At 38.1% G+C, this 25,638-nt stretch overlaps 1 protein-coding gene across 2 annotated transcripts in view; it reads right to left on the bottom strand.

Annotated features, from left to right (window-relative positions):
• Positions 1–25,638, bottom strand: part of LOC135196933 (visual pigment-like receptor peropsin) — a 734,660-nt gene that overhangs the window by 636,256 nt on the left and 72,766 nt on the right. For both annotated transcript variants that reach the window (XR_010310514.1, XM_064223772.1), the window contains exon 3: positions 18,287–18,342. Coding sequence is in view for 1 of the 2 variants with exons in the window: in XM_064223772.1 (XP_064079842.1) it covers positions 18,287–18,342 (56 nt within the window). In the remaining variant the exon portion in view is untranslated. The remainder of the gene's footprint in view (positions 1–18,286; positions 18,343–25,638) is intronic.

Here is a 25,638-nt window from a genome sequence, read left to right as displayed (position 1 = left end):
ATATCGTCTTCATATAAAATCACTGTTTTCGAAGGGGTATGTGGTGCAAAAATTTAGTTTCTCATTAACAAACCACAGATACCTCTAATACCTCTAATACCTGTCTGAAAACGGAAACAATATTTCACTGAGCCATCTTTACTCGCAGGTATTAAAAAATAAACATAATTTCTGTAGTGAAAAATAAGTGTGCACAAAGTATACCAAAATAATGATAGATTGGCCATTGCTATTACATCAGTAATACAAGTAATCTCATTCAACCGTGAACCAAGAAATAGCAACATGTAAGTGAATCATAAAAAAAATCATAGCCCGTAAAAATTATTCAAGTGTGAAAATGACTGGGGGTTTTAAACTTCAAAAAAGATATTCTTAAATAATAAATCCAATTGGTGAGCGAGACAATCATGTCCCCCGAACAACAAATGCACTAGATAACTCGTAACCGAGCTGGGTTCTCCTCCTATGTACTCCGTTAAGTATATCTTAGTTTTACCAGACCACTGAGCTGATTAACAGCTCTCCTAGGGCTGGCCCGAAGAATTAGATATTTTTACGTGACCAGGAACCAATTGGTTACCTAGCAACGGGACCTACAGCTTATTGTGAGATCCGAACCACATTGTATCGAGAAATTAATTTCTATCACCAGAAATAAATTCCTCTGGTTCCGCGTATATGAATTAACTTTTCAACTGGATCGGTTTCCAAATCACAATTTACCTCATATTAACTACCTAGTACACAAATGTTTTATACGCTAATGGATGTGTGACACTATCAAGTCTTCGAGCATATGGAAATGTTTACCTTCGATAGAGGTTAATGTTAAATAAACATCTTTTTTTCTTAACTTTCATAGCAGCATATCCATAACAATTTCAAATAACCATTCAGTGACGAAATTACCAATCAACTAATGTAATTTCTGAAACGGAAAGCATCAAAACAAACGTACGGATTAGCACCCTTGTTTGTCTGTGACTGACTTGACGAATATCATTTTTCTGAAACTGACTCTGTTTTGACGGCCGTATCTCAGCGGTCCTTTGCGTGCGTCTTCTGTTTGAAACAACTTTTGGGAGTAATCGAAAACGATTTTCCAGTCATGGCTATTCACGCTGCCTTTAAACACATAAGTTGACCTTTGCACAATGAACACATCGAGTTGATATAACAGTCTGGCAAAATGATGGCCTTGATCTCGACGCCATAAACAAACTATTTACAAACACAGTACAAAATGGCAATTCAACACATGAAAGTATTAGAGGGCAGGGGTCCTCAGTCGCGCCTGCCCCCCCCCCCCCCTTTTTTTTTTCTTTTTACTTTTGCCTTAATTAAGCAAACAAAAGGCGCCGCCCCGACTCTCAAGGACGATTTATTCGGCATCTTGAAACTCCGCACCGCTGGTAATGGCACCAAATAAGTGTTCGTGTTGTCACGCGGGTCGAGTCGTTTCTCCCGTTAGACAAGAACTTTCCTACTTCAGGATTATAGAATTTCGGCCAAAGGCCAAACACAGGGACCTATAAGGTCATTCAGCACTTATAGGTCATTCAACACTGAAAGTAGAAAGGGTTGAGAGGTGATACAGAAGGAAAACTTCGCAGTGTTGGGAAATGGTGGATAGCAAGATGGGAAAGAGAGAATGTGAAAAGGAATGAAAGGGGCTGCAGCTAGGGGCCGAAGGGACGCTGCAAAGAGCCATAAGTAATGCCTACAGTTCACCACGTGAGGGGCACTGACGGCACTACTCTCCTAAGGGGCTTACCTCTGGGAGTATTCAATATACTTTTGCACAAGTACTACCATCCATTTCACACAAGTTTACAAGAACTCCTCAGCTCGGCATAAAAAGATAGACCCTTGCAATACTGCAGGCCGCGCCTTTGCTACAATTCGGAATGGCTGTTTTACAGAGGTCATTCACCAACTTATTGATAATTACAATTTTACAGCAGTCATTAATTAAATTATTGATTTGTAATGACTGTTTTACAGCCATTAATTAAATTACTGACTAGTAATGACTGTTTTACAGCAGTTATTAACTAAATTATTGATTCGAAATCACTGTTTTACAGCAGTCATTAACTAAATTATTGATTGGAAATCACTGTTTTACAGCAGTCATTAACTAAATTATTGATTCGAAATTACTGTTTTACAGCAGTCATTAACTAAATCATTAATTCGAAATTACTGTTTTACAGCAGTCATTAACTAAATCATTAATTCGAAATTACTGTTTTACAGCAGTCATTAACTAAATCATTAATTCGAAATTACTGTTTTACAGCAGTCATTAACTAAATTATAGATTCGTAATGACTGTTTTACAGCAGTCATTAACTAAATCATTGATTTGTAATGACTGTTTTACAGCAGTCATTAATTAAATTATTGATTCGTAATGACTGTTGACAGCAGTCATTAACTAAATTATTGATTCTAAATGACTGTTTCACAGCAGTCATTAATTAAATTATTGATATGTTCCAAGAGTGAGATAAAACGGAGTTGGAATGAGCTCGATTCTTCCCCCTCACCTCAACGAACCTAAAAACACCTGGAATCTGAGTTTTCCCTGGAATACCCAACAAGAATAACCAGCCGTGAAAAACGGCCAATGACTGTTCGTTTCCTGTTTACATCAATATCGAATGTAAACACAGTAGCCTTCCATTTGTTCCAACGTTGAAAAGGGAACAAACTGAATGGAAGTAAACACACATTCAAAACTGAAAGATATCGAAGAAACAGGTAACAGGTGTGGCATGATTAAGTACTAAAGCTCACCAGGGAATGGGGAATAAATTGATCATGAATTCGGATATGGCGATGAACATGTGTCTTCCCTACGCAAGAAAATGCCTTTTAATATTAAACTTATGTATATATAACGGCGTCCCTTGATTCGTGCCCTTTAACCTGGTCTTTTGTGCAATCATGGCACAGTAAGTAAAAACAATTATCTGTAGATTATATCAAATATAAAGAACCCGAATGCTCAATACACAAAAGTCAATTCACTGCGCTGGTTAGTAAATACCAGCGATATCAGGAAGGCGATGACGAAATCATGAGAAACAAGGAAAAAATGCACCGGTATGAAACTCTCAGCCATGGCCCATGAAACTCTCAGCCTCATCCCGACGGTGGCCATCCCTATAGCGTTGCCAGACGCACGATCATGGCTAACTTGAACGTTAAAATAATAACTACCGAGGCTAGAGGGCTGCAATTTGGTATGTTTGATGATTGGAAGATGGATGATCACCATAGCAATTTGCGGCCCTCTAGCCTCAGTAGTGTTTGAGATCTGAGGGCGGACAGACAGACAAAAAGTCATCTCAATAGTTTTCTTTTACAGAAAACTAAAAATATTGTCTATCACAAGACTTCATTTCTTTCTTAAAGGATAGCAAGGCAAGAGAATTAGATTCACTCATCAGTGTACCAACCAAACGTGGCCAAAAGGCATCTTTCTTTTAAACGTCTGGATCTCGTTCATGCTGAAGAAAAAACGAAAATCTACTCCCTTTCCAATTAAGTTCTCGGCAACTTCAACAAGTCCAACTTTCCTTCTCTCTTCCGTCTAACTGAAAAAGCCACTTATCCTTCAAACTGCTGCCCAATTCCTTAACTTTTACTGTCTCGTGAGTTTTAGAAACTTAGGCTCGACCTTCACTTTCTCAAACACGTTGAATCCAACTCTCCCTTCGGATTCCACGATGGTTTCGGAGATTGGGACCTTTTCTCTACCTGGCCACATCAGCAAGACTTGAAAAGTATCGTTCATTACTTCACGATATTTCTAGTGTCTAGCATAAGATAAAATAAGAATATAAGATTTAGGCCAAAGGCCAACCACTATGAGGTCATTCGGCGCTGAAAGGAAAACCGAGAGTAAAGGAAAACCTCAACGCAGTTGCACTATGAAACAATTGTTTGGACAGGGTAGACAGTAAAATGGAGGAAAGCGAATAGGAACGGAGGTACAATAAAAGGAATGAAAGGGGATGCAGCCGAGGGCCGACGGGAAGTTGCAAAGAACCCTAAGTAATGCCAACAGTGATGACACTACCACCCCTAAGGGGGTGTCTACCATAAGGCTTTGATAGTCAAACTTCCTGAATAGGACTTAACTTGAGGGCTTTATCTCATTTCCTGTTGACGAGCAACATCTCCCTTTCCCATTTCTATGGGTTAACGTTACCGTCACCGTCTGTCATTGACATCCCTACTCAAATTTCTCTTGCCCATTTGTCAATCTTGACTGGGAGCACATACTGCATAGTTCTGTGACTGACACAGGTTTTGCCTATTTCTCTGCCTACTTCCCTACACAATTCTTATATTGTGCTTGATAACAAAGCAATCAAAACTCTCGATTCTGTCAATATCTTAATGTTTAGGTTATTTAAGCTTCTTTCCGAATATTCACATACTTCACACCTGTAAGGCTGCTTCTCAAAAACTATATGGTGTTTTCTAAAGACATCAGATCCTACCCCTTGAAACATCTGTCCGTTTGGAATAATGTTCCATATATTCAGGGCAGCTACTACTTCCTTCTTTCCCTCCTAAACAGAGTTAAACCATAAGCAATTAGTTCAACCACTAAGTGAAATCTTACCTTTTCTTTGCATACTTTGCTATCTTCTTTATAGGTAACTCTCGTGCATCTGACATGGCAAGATTAAAGAAAAATTGTCGCCCTTCATGACACCCACGAAGCCAACGTTTCCCACATTTTAATCTCTGGAAAATCAGAAACCTCTGTTTCACAATGCGATGCGTTTATTTCCTTCCAAAAGCAAGCTTTAAAACTTCTCCCTGTAGCTATGGATGGATGGATTATGAAATTTAGGGACAAGCCCAAGCACTGGGACCTATTATGGTCATTCAGCGCCGTAATGGAATGAAATAAATATCTTGATGAATAATGACATGTAAATGACAGTGATGATAATCTAATGTGAATGAAACTTAAACAAAAACCTTATTTCATTAAAAAAAATACATAAATATACAAAATTACAATTAAAAGTATAACTGCTTACGCTTGTATGTATCAAGTGAAAGGTAAAATTAAAAATTAGTAAAATAAGTCACATTCTATAATATATATCAATCTCTTTTAAGAACTTTACAAGGTTATTGACATCAACATCATCTCCTAAAATATAAAAAAGTTGTTTCCCTGAAAGACCAAAATTCCTGCGGGCCGCACCATACACTGGGCAACAAACGAGAACATGCTCAACTGTCAACAGGCAGTTACAGCGAGCACAGACTGGAGCCTCACTTCCTTCAAGTATAAAGCCGTGTACCAATCGGGAATGACTAATACGGCGTCTCGTTAAAACAATTCAATCCTCCTATCTCTATGAAATGAAACTCCCAAAAATTCAAATGAGGTCTGATTGCCTTCAGTTTCTTGTTTGTGGCAAGGAGGTTTGAGGACCATCGCTCCTACCATTTGTGACGGATATAGCTTCGAATAGGAGACTTCATATCAATGTACGGAACTTCATGGATATCCATTGATATTTTATTACATACTCTTTTTGCTGCTCTGTCAGCTTTTTCATTGCCTTTGATCCTTACATGGACAGAAACCCAGCAGAACGAAACAGCTTTGTTTGCAAGAAATTCGAAAAAGCCACTCTTGAGCTTGGAGAATCAAAGGATGTGATGAATTGCAAATATTAAGACTTTCCAAAACACTATGAGACTCCAAATATATTACAAATTTCTGTTTCTCGGTACGATGAACAATAGCTGATGCTCTATTAATGGCAGAAAGTTCTGCTGTATATACTGCCAAATGAGGTAGCTTTGCAGCATCATAAGAATCCTCTGTAATTACGGCTAGCCCAACTCCCTCTCTCGACTTGGAACCATCTGTATAAATCTTATACACACCATCATGGGCTACATCATGTTCTAAAAATAAACTGCCATTTCCTCAGTAAGGTTCTTCTTAACCATAGTTTGGTTACAAACTTTTGCTTTAGGGATAAGCCATGGGGGGAATCTGGAGGCAACCAACTGATAAATATTCTGATTTTTTTGAAGTATCATTATTTACTTCTTGATGTGGCCTTACCTGGAAAGGAACAGATAACCTTGGTTTAAATTTCCTGTTGTCAAGTTGGCGAATAACCTAATAAGAAGAATTTTCATAACTGCTTTTAATGCACATTAAGTAGCGCAGACCCAGTTCCTCAAGTCGAAAGTCAAGTGGCAGTTGATGGGTATCTACATAGAGACTCTCAACAGATGTTCGGAATGTCCCAGAGCTAATTCATAATCCCATGTTATGGACAATATTGAGGTCGTTAAGTTTACTTTTATATGCTGAAGAATAAATCTGACACCCATAATCTAGTTTTGATCTACAAAGAGCATCATAAAGTCTTAATAACATTTCTTGTCAGCTCCCCACTCATTTCCAGAGACTACTTTCAAAAGATTAAAAGATGTTTATTTTACATTTAAGGCTATCAATATGTTTGGTCCAAGTGAGTTTTGAGTCAAAAGTCATTCCCAAAAATTTGACATCGGCAGCATATGGTAAAATAGATCCTGTGAGTTGTAAATTAGGTATAACCTCTTTATGCCTGCTCCTTGAAAAGCAGATAGCAACACTCTTAATAGCTGAAAATTTTAAAACCATTTAGCTTGGCCCATTTGGAGACAGAATCAATAGCTTTCTGTAGATATCGGCATGCACATATAGCATCGTAGGCAGTGCAGTAAATGGCCAAATCATCCACAAACAATGAAGCTCGAACTGGGCTTGGAACTTCATCCAAGATGCTATTTATGGCAACAGCAAAGAGGGTCACACTGAGAACACTTCCTTGTGGAACACCTTCCTCTTGTCTAAACGGAGATGATAGAAAGTTCCCTACTCTCACTTTTATAAATCTCTCGGATAAGAAGGAATGAATGAACAGTATTAAGTTGCCCTTAATACCCATTTTCTGTAGTTGTTTAAAAATTCAATTATGCCAAGTAGCATCGTAAGCTTTTTCCAAATTAAAGACGACCCCTATTGTCTGACACTGTTTGACAAAACCCTGTTGAATTTGGTTGGAGAGTCTCATAAGTTGGTCGAGGGTAGATCTATTTTTAAGAAACCCAAATTGGAAAGGAGAGAGATGATAATTTATCATTTTTTCCATTAACTTGTAAATTCAGCTTGTTAGTGCTATAGGTCTATAACTTGCACTTTGTTGATCTTTATTTGGTTTTTGAACTGGGATTACGATGGAAATTTTCCAGGCTCTCGGCATAACTCTCAGTCTCCCAAATCTTGTTAATGACCTTAAGAAGGTAGCTTTTGGCCTCTTCAGGTAACTTCATAAGCATTATGTATAAAATTGTATCTTCACCAGGAGAAGTGTCATCTCCTGAAGAGAGTGCTTAATGTAGTTTTTGAAGAGAGAATTTTGCATTGTATGCCACCCGGTTATCACCAGCTAGATTCAGATTGACCTGAGTGTTCCTGATTCTTTGGAATTCACTAGAATAGTCATTAGGGCTAGAAAAATTGAAGAAATGTTGACCCAATGATTCAGCTACATCTGAAGGGTTTGTGATGAGGTTATTTCCTACTCTCAAAGCGGGAGTTTTTGGTGGAACAAATTTCCCTGCAAGTTTTCGTACCTTTTTCCAAAAAACCTCTATGGTGCTTTAGAGTTAATTCCATTTTTATAATAAATCCAAGAGTCTTCCTTGGCACGACGAAAGTATCGGCGTTGTTTTGCCAAGGCTCGCTGATATATTGCTTTAGCAGTGGAAGTTCCACTTGATTTGTACTTTTTGTGGCATCTTCTAGTAATTTATCTTAAGGTGGTACACTTTTTGCCCCACCGTGGAAATGTTGGTCTCCTTGGCTTGCCAGTAGTTTTTGGAACAGAGGCTTCTGCATTGACTAATACAGTGTTTGTCCAATACTCATATGCTTTAATGTGGCTATTAAAAGATTCAAATGGTTTATCCAGGTGGATTTCCTTTTTATACTTCCCCCAATCAGCTTCTAATGGCTTCCATTTCTATGGCATTTCTGTAGGGGCATTTCTGGCAAACTGGGATAGTGATCACTGCCATTTAAAAATCATTTACTGACCAAATAAAATCTAAGGCTATTACAGAGGAACATAAACTCAGATCAATAGCAGAGTAAGAATTAAAATATATATTATGGTAAGTCATAGTACCATCATTTAAAAGCATGATATCATTATTATTAATAATGTCTTCTATAATTTTACCTCATAATCCATAATGGATTATGGGCATTAAAATCACAAAGGATAAAAAATGGTTGTGGTAGTTGATCAATTAGTGACTGGATATCGGCGTTTGTGAAGTTTGATCTAGGAGGCAGGTAGATGGAACACACAGTAATCTGCTTGTCTAATGTGATCTTAAGAGCAACAGCCTGTAAATTTGTACTGAGGGCTACAGGCGAGCATTCCAGTGATTTGCTCACCAATAATAGATGCTCCTCCATGTGCTCGATCACCCACTGGAGGGGTGGACGTGAACATCTCGTAATTAAGTCAGGATTGAACTTCTCTGGACCTAATTGAGTTTCCTTCAGGCAAATTACTCCAGGATTAGTTTCTCTTAGGAGGACCTTTAGATTTTCAGCACGAGAACGCAATCCTTTACAGTTCCATTGTAGGATATTGAATAAAGCCATTAAAAATCCGATTTGGAAGCCTTTCTTTTTTCTTCTTTGGGTAGTCTGGAAATAGATGTTTTTTATAACTAAACCTGTGATCTGTATTTCTCCTAATTTGATTTTCTTTAGGAGGAGGAGGATGAATATCTACCATTGTAATTTGTGCAACCTCTTTACCTTGGTGGTTGTGTTCCATTGAAGTACTTGCTTCACTTGAGGTAAGCACACTGTAGCTGTTATATATCGAAGCATATTTATTTGGAGTACATAGGGGTTCCTTAACAGCTCTGATTCCATTAGATCAAGCAGAGATTCTGCCTGTGATAGATTTACTACTTTAAAAGTAGGAGATGGAAGAGATAATGGGATAGCCCCTTCATCTGGAGGAGAGACTTTTCCAACCACAGGCAGTTTGCCTGCTTTGGTAGTGTGTGCTCTTGCTTCCAGTGACTGAGCACCCGACCCAGATACCCAGGCCTCTACCACAGGGGTTGATACTTCTACTGCAGGAGAAGGTGCTCCCACTAGACCCCTGGTAGTAGTGAGGAGTAGTGGGTTTAGAGCTCTTGCATAGCTCTTTGATTGACCCTATTGTTGTTTGGCATATCCTATGCTAATGTGTTCAGCATTAGTTTTATTCACTGCTGACAGTTCATATTTATAGGCTTCACAATTTTTAACATTAGCCTTATGGTTCAGCTGACAATTACTACACTTTGGTGTTTCAGAACAAATACCATGGTCAGGGGCAGAGCAGTTTATGCAAACTTTTGCGTTCCTACGAATGACTAAACTTGAAACAGTTGAAACATCGAATAGGTTTTGGGAGGAAGGGTCTTACTCGCACTCTTTCATTTTCAGAGATTACACGGGATGGAACATTAGGGTCTTCAAAGGTCAAAATTATCATATTAGCAACGGGTGTCTTTTTCACTTTCCACACTGTCAATGGGCTCATTTCAAGGATCTCACTTTCTGTGAACTTATAAATCTTTGTCAAAAATGATATCTCGGCCATAACTAAAATTCAGGCGAGGTCTGATTTCTTTAATCATATCATGCCCAGAAGGATTCACTGCAGATAGCATTTGTGCTTGTGTTTTTGATTTAGCATGTATTAGCACTGTACATTTTCCAAATCTAGAAATATCTCCACTCTTTCTTCCCCCCCACATTTTTCTGGAGGTACTTTCAGAACTTATAAAAATTGTAAGTTTCCTCCTTCGCTGTTGCAACTAGCCACATAGGAGGTTTGGGAGTTCTGGGTGGATTATTACCCTCTTGTTTTCTGACGTGTATCTTAAACCCATTCAGATGGTACATATCTATCCAAATTTTTGGGTACTTTATCTGCCAAAGCTCCCTTTATAACAGACTGATTTATTTGAACTGTATTGATATTACTAATAGCCTTTATGGCATCTTCATATTTATCAAAAGTCATCCATGCTCCCCATTTTGATGTGACTTCAAGGAAATTCATCCTTATTCAATTATAATTCCAAAAGAATGGAAAGTTGTTAAAATAGTGTCACAGTCGCACTGCACTGGTATGTCCACGACATGAAGCACTCAAATTTTTCACATTTGATAATTTTCCAACACAATGTTTTGTTGAGTATCAATGTGCTCTTGATTAACCGATATTTCCTGCGGGTGGTCCAAGGCCTTGTCCAAGGTCGTCATCTGCGCCAAAGCATCAAAAGGTCCAGGGGTACTCGAATCCTTATAGTTACTCGTCATAAAGATTAGAGGGGGTATAAAAAGTATATAAATAAAATAAAAATAAAAAATAAAAAATCTAAACTTGAAAATCTTAAAAGGATATCATCAGCCTTTCATGGAGTTTATTCCGCCACCAATGGCACAATAGAGAACCGAATCCCAAATGTCCGCATCCCTACCCTACCCCATAGGGGATAGCATTACATGATTAGAGTGGCTCAAGTGTAAGCCAAACCTACTTGATAGGACTGAGGGTATTACAAGAACACAATCATCCCCACCCCAATCATGTTATGGGCAAACCGGATAGAATGCCGAGAGTCCTATCCCCAGAACTTGACCCACCTGGAATCCGTGGTCCAGCTCTAAAGAATAGTTCCGCCTGATATCTCTCAGGTCCGAACATTATTGAGCAGTTGATGATCCTACCACAGTTCCACTGATTAGTTTTGGATATAAACCCAGTCCCAGCTATATCTTTTCCTATTTTCATGTCTAATAAATTTTACAAAGGTGGAAAATTCCACAATTAATCCAAAAAATTAAACAATGATACATGGGACTCTTTCACTCGAACCCGGGAACAAATTCCTGGGGCTCAAGAGTTCCTCACCGCGTCAATGTGGCCCCACATCAAGGGCCCTGCAGCCTATGGCTCTGATTCCACTACTCTCGATTTCCTAGAGTCGTGGCCAATCTTCCTCACTGACCCTTCTTCTCCAAGGCTGTCCAGTGACGATTCTGTCTTTACTTTTCATATAAACTAAAGACCGGGTTGTATTTTCCCGAAATCACTCCTGCGCAATTCAAGCTTGCCATCACGTCATATCATGACGTCACAACACGCTTGGAATGACCAATATCACCACCATTTGTGTATGCAGAGTGAGAAGCAATGATCTGAGCTGTGCCAGCACTGCACGATTGTGGCACTTAACATTATTGGGTGAAATCAGATCAAATTAGATCACCAGTGAACTAGGAACAATTTTCCAATTTTCATATTTTGAGGGAAGGGGAGCCTTTTTATAGTATCATACAGAGTAATCAATACTCAAGAAATACATTTTCTCAAAGTTGTTTAATTTAAAAAATTCACAAATGCACCGTATACACTCGAATAAAGATAGATTTGATAGCAGGCGTTTTAGGATAACAAATAGTCGTAAATCTACACACAAGAAATCTGTTCGAAAGTCTAGATGTGCCTGACGTGAGTCACACTTCGGTGAGGTCCATTTGCCTTCATTTAATATGAGTCTAAGAGCATTACTGGAAGCTACCAGCGAGAAATCTCACTGTCGGAATATTATTTGGAAAAAAATTCGTTGAACTAAAGTGCCCTATGTGACCCTCCTCAAAGCAGGCAAAGATAATAATGGAAGACGTGATAAAGCGTCAAAATGGCAGCTGTACCACTATCACTGCCACTACACATCGCAATCTCGACCACCACTCATATTACATGACAACCACCACCGAAGGACGAGAGAGAGAGAGAGAGAGAGAGAGAGAGAGAGAGAGAGAGAGAGAGAGAGAGAGCGCCATACCGACATACAGACAAAAAGCCCGACAGAGAATAGATAAGGTGTTAAAACCAATGATCTCTGCTTTGTTGGGAAGTTTTATGAAGAGACCACATTTCGTAATAAGAACAAAACAAAAATGTAACCTGAAACACGTTTCGTCTTGAGATCGTCGTTGGTTGTCTACTGACTGATCGGTGCACTGATTTAGTTATCGTAATCACTTACTATATATTTCACTGTGTTCGTATTTATACTGTAAAACTTACATAATATACGCATAAAATGACAGTAAAAAACGCCTTCGGCGCAATCAAATTTTCTGTACAGCATATAATATTGCATGAAACTCTCACCCACGCCCCACGAAACTCAGCCGCCGGCCATGAAACTTTCAACCACAGCCCAGTGGCGGCCTGTGTTGTTGGCACCTATAGCAGTGCCAGAAGCATGATCATAGCTAACTTTAACCTTAAAGAAATTAAAAACTACTGAGGCTACATGGCTGCAATTTACTATGTTTGATGATTGGGAGATGGCTGTTCAACATAACGATTTACAGCCCTCTAGGCTCAGTAGTTTTTAAGATCTGAGAGGGGTTGATTGATTGATTATGTCTGTTAAAAACTGGTGTCACAACATCTCGGTTATTGGCACCGAAATAAATTTAGATAAAAAGTAGAATTAAATCTAAAATTAATTTAATATAAAAAATCTAAAAATATATTTATATGAATAAATTTCTTCAAATATATAAACTTGATACATAGATATTCTATTATATAATTTAAATCTTGTTGAGGAAGCCAGCCTCCCTCATAAAGATATATAACTGCTCTATATTACAATCCTTTCCAAGAATTGTAGATAGGATAAAATTACCTCCTCTATCACCATCCCCAAGACAGAACCTATGTCTCAAATCCCAAGTCTGGGACATTCAACCAGCAAATGTCTCACAGTCAAGGACATAGTACAGTTCTCACAAAACGGAGATTTTCACGAGACATCAAGAACCCCTGTGTGAGTCTTGTTTGTCCAATCCTCAATCTGCACAACATCGTTTCTTGTCTCCTTGGGATATTCGGATATGACCAAGGAGACACTGATGAAGTGATACTGCGCATTTTTTTATTATTTACAATATCCTCCCACTGGGACTGCCAACATTTTTTTTAATTCTCTGACCTACTAGAGGATACAAATCCCAATATGGTAGTAGGCATCTTGTGGGTTCTGGGGAGCTGACAACAGACTGAGAAGGGACAGAAAAAGTGCGGATAGACAGACTAATAGCCATCTCAATAGTTTTCTTTTACAGAAAACTAAAAAAAAGTATATCTTAGTTTAACCAGACCACTGAGCTGATTAACAGCTCTCCTAGGGCTGGCCCGAAGGATTAGATAGTTTTACATGGCTAGGAACCAATTGGTCTCCTAGCAATGGGACCTTAAGCTTATTGTGGGATCCGAACCACATTATATCGAGAAATGAATCTCTATCACCAGAAATAAATTCCTCTGATTCCGCGTTGGCTGAGCCGAGAATCGAACTTCGGACCACCGGATTGGTAACCGAGCGCGAAAACCACTCGTCCAACGAGAAACCCTCACAGAACACTAAAAAGATGTCCCGTAAATGATGGCCAGTTCATGAAAAATAACTCGGCAAGACATCAACAATAATGAGAGAGCGAGACTAAGAAAGAAACGTCAGTAACCAATAGGAGCCAAACAACAACGAAGGAGAAAACGAAATAAGATGAATAACCAAGGAGGTCAGAATTAAATCTAACCACCGGGCCCCCCCCCCCCCCCACCCCACCCCGCCCAACACACAGTGAGCCACTACACCGGTCACACCCAATGGGAACACAACAGTATAAATCGTCCCAATCTACTCCTTCAATACAAACAAGGTCCCAACGTTTTTGGATGCCGCCAAAACATGCGGCTTCGCAACTGACCCGTGACATTCGACCTGCCCGGACTTCCGTTATTTATAAACTTGCTCCCTTGCTATGCTTATACCAGTGCGTCTTAGTCTTCTATTCGTGGAGTAACATTTGCAAGATAATAGAAGAGAACCGGAATTATGATAAAAACAAGAAAGCATAGTGGAAGAGGTCTGCATCAGAGAAGAGAAGAAATCATGTCTTCCCACAGGGTAGACAGACGCCAGTACTAGTAATTGAAAACTGAGGATCCAGGCGAAATAAATAATGCATACAACCAGAAACTGAAAGGAAACGAAATCATTAGGTGGGAATAACATACATACAGAAATCATGCAGCACTTCCAATACATCATGTTGGTAAATTCAACTAACTTACAAATGAAACGTTTGGTACCTGGATACTTACAAATAAGGAATGATCAAATTCGTAGGTAAACCATTGAAGGATTTTAAGCAGGTCATAAACTACAGACCAATAACATTTCTGGGACTCCTCAGAAAATTGGAGAAACACTGAAGAAAGGATTGGTGAATTTCTCTAGTGAATTTCTCCACAAACAATCTGGTTATAAGAAATCAATAGGACACCTCCCACAAATCCTATGAGAATAATGGGTATGACAAAAACGGAAGGTCACAGATGTAATGTGTGTGTGTGTGTATAATATATATCATATACATACATACTTATATATATATATATATATATATATATATATATATATATATATATATATATAGATATATATTTATATATTTATATATATATACATATTATATAAATAAATAAATAAATAATAAATATATATATATATATATATATATATATATATATATATATATATATATATATATATAAAAAGGATACCGGCAGGATAGCTAATCGGTCAGATATATTAATGGGGCAGTGGAAACAGGCTGGTACTTAAAATCATATATATTTGTCCCGACGTTTCATGACAGCTAGTCTCATTTTCAAGGCAGCAATATAAGAATAAACACAGTAAACTATAAATACATGAAAATTACAATGAAGAAGATTTCTGTAAAATTTGTGTGTATTTATAGTTTGCAATGTTTATTCTTTTATTGCTGCCCTGAAAATGAGACTAGCTGTCTTGAAACTTCGGCACAAATAAAGATGATTTTATGTACCAGCCTGTTTCCTCTGCTCTCGTCTCTAATAATAATAATAATAATAATAATAATAATAATAATAATAATAATAATAATAATAATTATTATTATTATTATTATTATTATTATTATTATTATTATTATTATTACATACATACATATATATATATATATATATATAATATATATATATATATATATATATATATATGCTACATCTTTAGACTGTAGTATTTATTGCTGACCTATGGAAAATGGTTACAAGACGGATGTGGCGAGCTATTGTATCAGTTGCAATTACATTCTTTGAAATGATAGTTATCAGCGTGGACTCTCACGGAGAAAAATGAAATGTTCTTTGTTAAGGAGAATCTACTGTCTCAAAGTCACCTTCAAATGAGCTGAGTTTGCTGTGGAATATCCCGTTGGAATATTGGGGTGTGTTCGTATATAGTTTCTATCTTTCGAGATTAATTATCTCTTGGATCAAGGGGAAAAATATAGAACGTAGAAAACCCTATTATGTGTAGACCAGGAATTATGAAATAAATAATGTGTTATGAAACTTTGCACAACGAACTCGTTACATGACCGTGACGTCATCTAAAGGGAGTGGTCGTACGAGAATATTTGTTCGTTCGTGCGTCATGTTTTCCCTCCCTTGTGAACTTTTCATATAATTTTTGAGGCGCTCTCAGCCCAACCTTGGGTAGAAATGGAGGGTGGTGTGAAAGACCACGAGAAACTGAAATATAGACAAAGAGAAGTAAGTGACAATTTTCCTTATTAATCTGTTTTTTTCAGTGATTGGATCCTTCTCTATTATGTGCCGATGCCATGAACTTTTTTTCAGAATTTTATTTGCAATAATTCATTTAAGAGATTTACTATGAGCCATATCCTCTTTTGACAGGAACTATGTCGATTTGGCGCTCTTTCGGCCTATGTGACCCGAATTATTATAGGTTTTGATAAGCCCTAATTGTTTATTTGACGAAATGAAGAGATGTTACTTTAGCTATGTGACTATTTAATTTGTGAAACAAATAGGTCCGGGTTTTAAAAAAAAACGTGTCTCATCTTGCTGTTCATTTGTGGGAATTGTTCAGTTACCCAGATCTAGTTCTAAACGGTCCGTTTTCTGTGTCGAGTTTTAATGAACGAAATTCGATTTTCATGAACTTAATGTAACTCAGGCCCGTACCCGGGGGGGGAGGGGGGTTTAACGAAAACAACCCCCCCACCCCCCCTTTCTGGAAGTCCATATTTTCTGTGACTATCCATTATTGAACTGTACTTACAAAGTAATAAATAATTATTGTTTTTTTGTTAAGTCAAAGTATATATTATTGATTTTTTGTTAAGTCAAAGTATATATTATTGTTTTTTTGTTAAGTCAAAATATATAAGATAACAATGTAATATGCATGCTATCGTTAACATAATAAACGAATCAATCAATAAAACTGAAGAAATATTCTTTAGTTGTTATTCAGTACACTGAATAACAACTAATCGGGTAGAAGGGCATACACCACATACTCATTTTTTTTTTTTCTTATTATAACTAAAATAACATTTTCAAGTATTTCACCTTGTGTATACCTACGTATGCAATGACATTTATAAAAGAAAAGGTACAGTTTTGGGGGAAACGAGCCCCCACCCCATAACAAACTCTCGTCACGGGCCTGTAAAACGGTTTCCGTGATAGAATCTTCCTGATCTTTTGGGAATGAAATCTATTTTCGTAGTTCAGAGTTTAATTCAGTGCCTAAATTAATTCTTGCAAATGCGTTTTGTGTTGATTAGAGATTTCATGACGATGACGGTCATGCTGCCCTGTAATATATGAATGCCTTCAGCATTATATATATATACATCGAGCTACAAATGTCCTTTAATATCTAATTCGCTCTTCTTCCTCGGAATTAATATACTTTCATATACATTAACCGAAAGGGAATTTTTTAGTCGATAAGAAATTTGTCGGCTCACAGGCTCGAACCATCGAACCCAACAAATTCAGGACGCACAGTGAAGCCTTAAACCACACCAGTAATATGATATGTCTCATATAATGGCTACGTGCGGACAAAAGCACTACAACGTTACCGAGGACGAGGTGGGTTGATGCCGACTCCATAACAACGAACACCTGAGAGCGACAGGTATTTGTAGTTGAGAGGCGGCATAAACTTATACCCTCTTGCGGTGGGGGTGTGGGGTTAAGGCTTCACTGTGCGTCCTGAATTTGTTGGTTTCGATGGTTCGTGCCCGTGAGCCGACAAATTTATTATCGAATAGAAAAATTCCCCTTTGGTTAACAAATATGAAAATATATTAATTCCGAGGTAAAGCTAATGAGATATTAAAGGACATTTGCAGCTCGATGTATGTATATAAATCACGGTAATGTGATATGACTCATATATATATATATATACATATATATATATATATATATATATATATATATAGATATAGAATATAATTTCTGCTATTCACATATAACAATAATATAAACGGTTCTAAAACGTGCTTTTATTCTAATATGGTTTAAACGACAAACACTTGCTTTAATGATAACTATAACTGTACATTTCACAAAATCTTCATGAAGATGACATTTCCAGAACCATACAGAGTTTGGGGTCCTCTGTCAATAACTGACCACCAAAATTTTCATTAAAATAATTCCAATATATTTTCCTTTAAAGAACACCTACTAAATAAAGAAAGTGGCAATCGGATGGCACCTTCAGTCAAAAATTAAAAATGACTCTGGCCGTAACAGATAAATGCATGCTTGCATTTTAGCACCATCAGGCAGCTGCACCACTGGAGAGACTAAGAAGCCATTGACGGAGGGAGTTTCCACCGACTCGGGGGCAATCCATACACCTAAACAGCACATCATCATAAGTCGAGCCACGGAAACTAATACTCAAGACCTTCATGGTCTACGAGCATCAATAACTAGTCGAATAAAAGGTTCACTTGATTTCCCAGTCTCCCTTGATAGTGGTGTAAGGAAATAAGTATATCTATAGAGATAAATTATTCTCCCTTGAAGCAACACAGTAGCATGTTACATTTATGAAATATGCTACGTGAACTGAATGATCTGTTGGAAATGGACTATCTGCAATGACTAAGACCAGAGAATTACTGGAACGACCACTTACATGATGGGCCGTTCTAGAGACTAAGAGTTTGTTGGTTTCCTACCTTTGAGTGACAGTGGCCACCATCCCCGCTCTCTTCGCCAGTACATTCCTGCGCCCCTGGAAAAAGAAAAATTCTACGTTAACGACTCTGGAAGGAAAAGGTATTAAAAATAAGATAAAAAAGCAACTGCAAAAGTTGAATATATAATTATAAGAATCTATAAGTCTAAATCAAGTACTAATCTTTTATATTTTCAAGGCCTAGTTAATAAAAGATGTTCCTCACAGCATTCGTGGAAGTTTGTCTCTTGATGGACTCAAGAACAGAAAGAAATAACATACTCTGAAAGCCGTGCAGGCACGCACACATACATACTAATATGCATTGTAATTAGGTAAACCTCTTACACAGCCATCTCATCCACCAAGAAGTAAAGTAATATTCAATGAAAGAGTTTTCATATTCACTGATAATATTGTTTTCATTTCAACTGTAAAATGAACTGTAAACAAAATTCGCCCTTACAGACCTGTCTCACCACTACCTTTGAGAGATAATTCTTCAATCTCCTTCTTTAGTCCACGTGACTGCCGAGGCCATACCTTTCAGGTGCAGCTCCAGTAGAAACACTAATCATCGCCCAAGGAAAGTCAGTTGACAAAGGCATAGAACTGTCCTTGTGCTCAGCGCCATCTTGAAGACCCAGCCACGCAAGCAACCCTCTACTGACACGTGGTCCAGCTAACCTATGATGCTTCATCTTTTCAGAAGCACGACTCTTCATCACGAACAACCATGAGTTTTCAGTTTTCATACACACTGAATCCATTCAACACAAAATTAATGTAGCTCCGCGTGATTAGAACCCCTTGAATTATCACCTTCTAGCACAATCCTAAGCTCCACAGAACAGTTAACAGCTTTCAATACAAACATACCTAGGTTACTCTGGTCAAAATCAGACTGCGTGCCAGTGCCACCTCACCCAAAGGGGCACTGTTACTTGCCCGTATCACCTATCACTGACCTCTACCCCACCTCCTAAGTCCTAATAACTTATACCCCAAAGGTCACGCCCCTCCAAGCATTATCTCAAAATGTCTAAGACAGCCAGATCCCAGCAATATGAGGATTTCAAGTTCTACATGGATGCTGGGAAGGAATTGGGACTGATGCACCAAGCCCTGAGAGTGTAAAGAAAAGTTATTTTGCATTTTTTTAAATAAATTGGCTCACCTGATTTTTAAACTGTTATGTAATTGGTTTGCCATGATGAACTTTTATTAGTGGCAAAATACAGATCAATTCAAGTGAATTTTTGGTTTCTCATGGGAAACTGATTGTTTGCTTTAATCAACCATACTGCTGCTTATGCGTTTCTCCAGAAGTCCATAAGACAGCAGTCGAAAACGGAAGGGTTGATTTAACACAGGCAGTGAGAAGCTAGTTCCAATCAAAGGAAGACAACTCTTCCACTCGTACCACTGTACCTGAGGACGTATATCGAGGGTATTCACCCTCCTTTGCCCTTATTCTTTGGATGTACAGTCTTGTTATGACTGTTTAGGAGAACTACAGCCTGTAGACAGCTCTCGACTGGATTAGTCAACAGACTTACTTTTTGATTACATCACTATCCACCGTCGACATGGCAAACCTCCCTCTACTCCTTCGCAATTACTCATGAAATGGATGTGCTTGGGGTATGTTACCCTGAATAGCAGATGCGGTATCTAAATGGTGATTAAAGCTACATTTACTTTTGCTGTAGTTATTCTGAAGGTTCCATTTTGCTCCCAACCTACTAAAATAAATAACGCTTGGATATATGTAATTTACATTTATGAGGCGACCTGCCAAAATTTAATTCATGTTTAAAAGTGCATTAGGAGTGACAGGTTTACGTTTACCATTGGTGTTGGAATTGATCTCCCTTCACTAGGATTAAAGTTTGACGGTTCTGACGCAATTTGTACTTAAGACAGTTATTCCTCTTCTGTTTAGGTGTGACATTATTTTTGGAGAGTATTCATTTAAGATAATACACTTTAATATTAATTTGGCTTGATCACTCGGAATGGAATGGAATATAAAATTTAGGCTTGAAGCCAAGCACTGGAATCCAAAGGATTATTCAGCGCTATAATGAATTTGGTTTGTGATGTATGTCAATGAATATATGAACTGAATAAAATTAAAATAATTTTTAAAATATGGCAAAAATTTATATTTAGTAAAAACTGATATTCTCCATAAAATAAATTATTACTTTGAATTTAGGATAATGCATACTGTATAACCTTTAGTGTAAAAAAGTATAAAATAAAAAATATGCATAAAAATGCTTATATACACGACTGCAAGTGTATATACTATACCAAGAAAAATATCAAATTTCATTATAGATTGTCTCTAAGGAATGCCACAATGTTATTAACGTCTACGCCAGGACCAAGCAGTTCTGCTATATCCCTACCCACTAACCCACGCCTTTGCCATGCTACAGAATACCTTTGGCAATGTAATATATTGTATTCCACAGTAAGAAGAGATGGATGGATGGATGATATTTAGGGCTATAGCCCAGGCACTGGGGCCAAGAAGGCCATTCAGCGCCGTAGTGAAGGTTAATTAAGTTGAATTATGGTAAATGAATTAATGAATTAGTGAAAGAGATGATTCATAAAATTAGATGTGACTAATAAATAAAATAAAAATATGAAGTTTAATGAATGGCATAATATATATTAAAAATAGTTTGTCTTTAAAAATCTGTATGATATATAAACAATTATCTAAATATTATTAAAAAATTTTATACCTTTAAAAAGGAGACGAGAGCAGAAATATTGGCTTCATCTCCCAAGATATTTGAGAGGGATTTACCCTGGAAATATCTTTCCCTTTGGTTAAAATATCTGGGGCAAACCATCAGAATGTGCTCCACTGTTAGTATCTCATCGCAGTAAGCACACACTGGTGGGCTGCTTCCTTCTAAAATAAACTGATGGGTTAAATAAGTGTGCCCAATCCTTAATCTCGTTAAAATAACCTCTGTTCGTCTGTCAAGCTGGATACGAAGGCACACGGCAGGTTATATTTTTCCTAATACTTCTATACTTACTATTATTGGCAAGAAGAGAAGTCCACCTTTCTTGCCATTTACTTAATACATAAGACCTAATAGGACTTTTTAGGTCTGTATGAGGCACTTTCCTGAAGGTTGTTTCTGGCAAAGCGCTTGCAGCTTTTGCTTCCCTGTCTGCAGTCTCGTTTCCATGAATCCCCACGTGAGAAGGAACCCAACAGAAAGAGAATGACTTACGCAGACAATATATACGAAAAAGCAACTCCTGAAGTTTTTGGATTAACGGATGAAAGCTATTAAATCTTTTGATAGCTTCTAAAGTGCTTTTAGAATCCGAGTATATGACAAAATTAGTGTCACTACTTTGAAGAACTAAATCTAGGGCAGAGACTACGGCTGTTAATTCGGCAGTAAATATTGATGCAAAGTCAGGTAATTTAGCAGTATATGCTGTATCACCAAGGATAAAACAGCACACCCAACACCACTATCTGACTTTGATCCATCTGTATAAATCTTCACATAATTAGCATAGGGAACGTCGTGCTCTAAGAATTTTCCCCTAATCTCTTCTTCAGTACAAAGTCCTTTTTCTTAAATGATTTCTTGCATACTAATACTTCAGGAATAAGCTTGGAGGATTTACAGGATGTTTTACTTCCAGGACTTTCTGGGATTTGAGATGGTTATCCCTAACATCCTCGTTCAGTCGACTTTGGAATGGTTTGGAAGCTCTTGTACCAGAGAAATTCCGTGAGTCTGTTTCCTTAAGTACTTGAAAGGAGGGATTTTTGGGAGCACTTTTCATTCTAGCCACGTATCTAGCCTTCTTAGATCAAGGAGAGTTCTAAAAGCCCCAAGAATATTGTCAACCCCATGTTCTGTACAGCATCCAATTCCTTTAGCTTGGTTTTACAAGCTGAGGAATAGATCTGACAGCCATAGTCTAGCTTGGAGCGACACAGCATTTGTGGGCATTAAAATCACCTAGGAGAAGTAAAGGAGCTGGAAGTTAGTTAATTAAGGGCTGAATATCATCACTGTTAAAAATAAGATCTGGTGGACGGTATAAGGAGCAGACTGTTATCCTCTTTTCCAAGATGACTGAAATAGCAACAGTCTGTAGAGTTGTATTTAATTGTATTATGGAGTGCTGCAGAGCTTTACAATAATTGCAGCACCACCACTTGGGGGAGAGGAGTTAAATATTGAATAATTTAGTCCAGGATTATAAGGAGAGTTACCTAACATTGTCTCCTGCAGGCATATAATCCCCTGATGGATATCGAACATGAATGTTAAGGTGGTAAAAAGTGCTACTTCCCACTCCTTAGAGGGGAAGTACTGTTCCTAGTGTGGAGAGGAAAGTTCTCCTTTATAAGAGACTGTTTCTTTAATCCCTTTTCATTTGAATTGGAATTTAGAGTTTTTGGCTAATCATATTTCTGGTATTGATTCTGATCAAAATTTCTACTGTGATTCTGCAAATCACAAGGTTGTTCATTTGTCTTAGGGTGGCAAGACTGATCAGAACTCATATGTTTTTGGGCTGAAACTGCTTTTGGAACCACCTTTCTAGGTGGAGAGATCTCTTCCAAAACACTGAACCCATTTAAGGTTTTTATTTTAAAGCCATCATTATTTGGGGATGTATTCCTTGTGCGCATCTTGGTGGTTGTAATTATAGTTTTGTTTTCATTTTTGTTTGTGGCTTTGACAATTGATGGCTCTGAAGTAGCTCTATCTAATTCGGATTGGTACCTTGGCTTATTCTTGTTGGAAATGTTTTTGGAACAGCTTCCTGAATTATTAATTGATTTTGGCTCCCTTTTTTTGGGGTGAGCCTGCAACTATTATATTAGTCACCTTTGTATTGACTTTGGTAGGTGAGTTTTCTGTACTTCTTGAAGTACAACTTTTGGTGTTGGACTCCAAGGCACTAGCAGATGAAAATTTCTTGACAGATTGGGGATTTTCATTATTTACAGTCCGTAGAGTAGCAGGTATGTGATGCCTATTATCAGATGCAGTTATTAGTTGCCTTACATTGCTGGAACTTTTCATAAGTTTTATTACTGAAGCATAGGTAGAGTTGGCACTTTAGTTTGCCCCCATTACCACATGCTTTGCTTCGCTAATGCTGACATGTTCATTGTCAGCCACTGCCAATACATCTTCTTCAAATCTGTGTCTGAGGCAAGTCCTAGAATTTGGAGAGTGACCACCCTTACATTGAAAGCAGTATTGGGCTGCTACACACTCGTCAAAATAATCATGCTCCGCAGAGCACACAGAAATCTTTGTTGTTTTCACACGAGTTTTGAATGTGGCCATATTCAAAACATTTGCGACACGGTTTAGGATTTCTTTTATATCTTTTAACCTGCATCCTCTCATGGCCAACAATGATAGTATCACGTAGGTAACTGGAGGAGAAGGTTAAAAGGATAGCTGCATCCCCTCCAAGTTTTTTTTTATGTGAGATACACAAGGAGGACATCGATGGAGAATCTCCTCCTCTTCAAAAACATGCAGGTCTTTTGAGTATACTACCCCTTTCACTGTGTTAAAGAATCTATGCGATGCAATACATTCGATATTTCCACTTTCAGGAGGTTTAAAATTCGATAGCAAAACTGCTTGGGTTTCATTACCAGCTTTTATTAGCAAGTTCTTTCCATAACGCTTCAAGTTCTCAATGGGAATGGAACCTACCTTGCTCTCGATACATTCAGCAGCCTTTATAAAAATTTTTCCTCCCTCCTTGTAGCTAGCAACATGCCATATAGGGGTAGTAAGCGCTCTGGTACATGGGGCTGGTCCATGTTCTTCGTTCTTAGGGATAAATCAAATGGCTCATCATTTAAATTTTTCACTGAAAACACTTTCGTGCTAAGAACCGAATCATTAAGAATGTGGCCATGGAGTCTTTGTTGTGCCTCATTAGCTTCCAAGGGTGAGGAAAATTTAACATTAGCAGAAAATGACTGCTTGTCTTTTTCCAGAACTAATTTCATTCTTTCCACTTAACCACATTGTTTCATTACACTGTACAAACACTCATAATCTAATGACAAGTTTATATAAGTGCAATGAAGGACTCTATTATTAGGATCAAATCCACCAGATTTACTAACACCCTGGTGTCTCGGTGTTTGGTTCTGTCCGATAGCTGAGCTCATATCCATCTTCAACCCAGAAGTTGTTGCCAGTGCCAGTATGTCATCGGATCCAGGGGAGGGAAAACTTTTGTCCAAATCCATAGAACAATGCCGGTTCATATTCAGAAGCCCAAAAAGTGTGCACCCAACATCCAAGAGCCCCACTGAGACCCCCAACAGCACATCAGAAAGGGAAATCAAGGCAGCCTCTAATGCCCAAACTCCCCACCCCAACACACTGTACAAACCCACAAAGCGATCCCAGGATACTAAGCACGCACACACCACACCACCTCACACAAACCGGCTCACCTACACACCCAAAACTGCTTGGTTTTATCAAGAAAGTATCGTGGATCAGTCAGGTATTCACATTCTCCACCAATGGCACAAGTGAGAGTTGATTCCCAATAGTCCACCCCATACCCTACCCTTTCGGGATAGCATCAATATGTTTGCAGTGGCCCAGGTATAAGCCAATCCACCTGCTGGGAGTTCTGCCCCCACTAATGGGGACCGACTCCCCACTCCAAACGTATTGGTGGGCTTCCGTACAGAAGCAAGGAGTCCCATCCCCAAACACCAGGCCCCCTTGGATTCCAATGGGCTGATCCCTGGAGATGGTTCCGCCCTCAAGATGCCAATAGGAAAATCCCATCACTATCTCTTAGGTCCAAACCATATCGGGTGGCGACTCAACCACCACAACTCCCACAATTAGCTTTGAATGCAAACCCCTTCCAAGCACGATCGCTTCTCAGACTCACCTAAGCAATAAAAGTTTTCAAAAAGTGGAAAATTCCACTAAATTACTCCAAAACATTTATAATATTTTAAATACAGGAGACTCTTGGACTCAAACCCGGGAATAAATTCCAGGGGTTCAAGAGCCCCCTCACCACGTCAAGGTGGTCTCACTTGAGGGGGCAGTAAGAGGAGAGTCACACTGCATACAGACTGGTGCAGTAACCCCTCTAAAAGAATTATGTGGGTCAATCGAGCATGGCCAATTCTCAGACAACATAATACAATTTCTAACCTAAGATTTTGTTGGAATCCAGATGGCCAATGTTCAACACTGTCTGATCTTCCCTTATTTTTTGTATTTTTGATATATGAACGAATAGTCCATTTTATATTTGTAGCAGGAATATGGTGGAATA

This window comes from Macrobrachium nipponense, chromosome 18 (assembly GCF_015104395.2).
Source record: "Macrobrachium nipponense isolate FS-2020 chromosome 18, ASM1510439v2, whole genome shotgun sequence".
In the NCBI taxonomy this organism is placed as follows: Eukaryota; Metazoa; Arthropoda; class Malacostraca; order Decapoda; family Palaemonidae; genus Macrobrachium; species Macrobrachium nipponense.
Note: the sequence above shows the minus strand (reverse complement) of the source record. Positions and strands in the feature narration are given on the sequence as shown.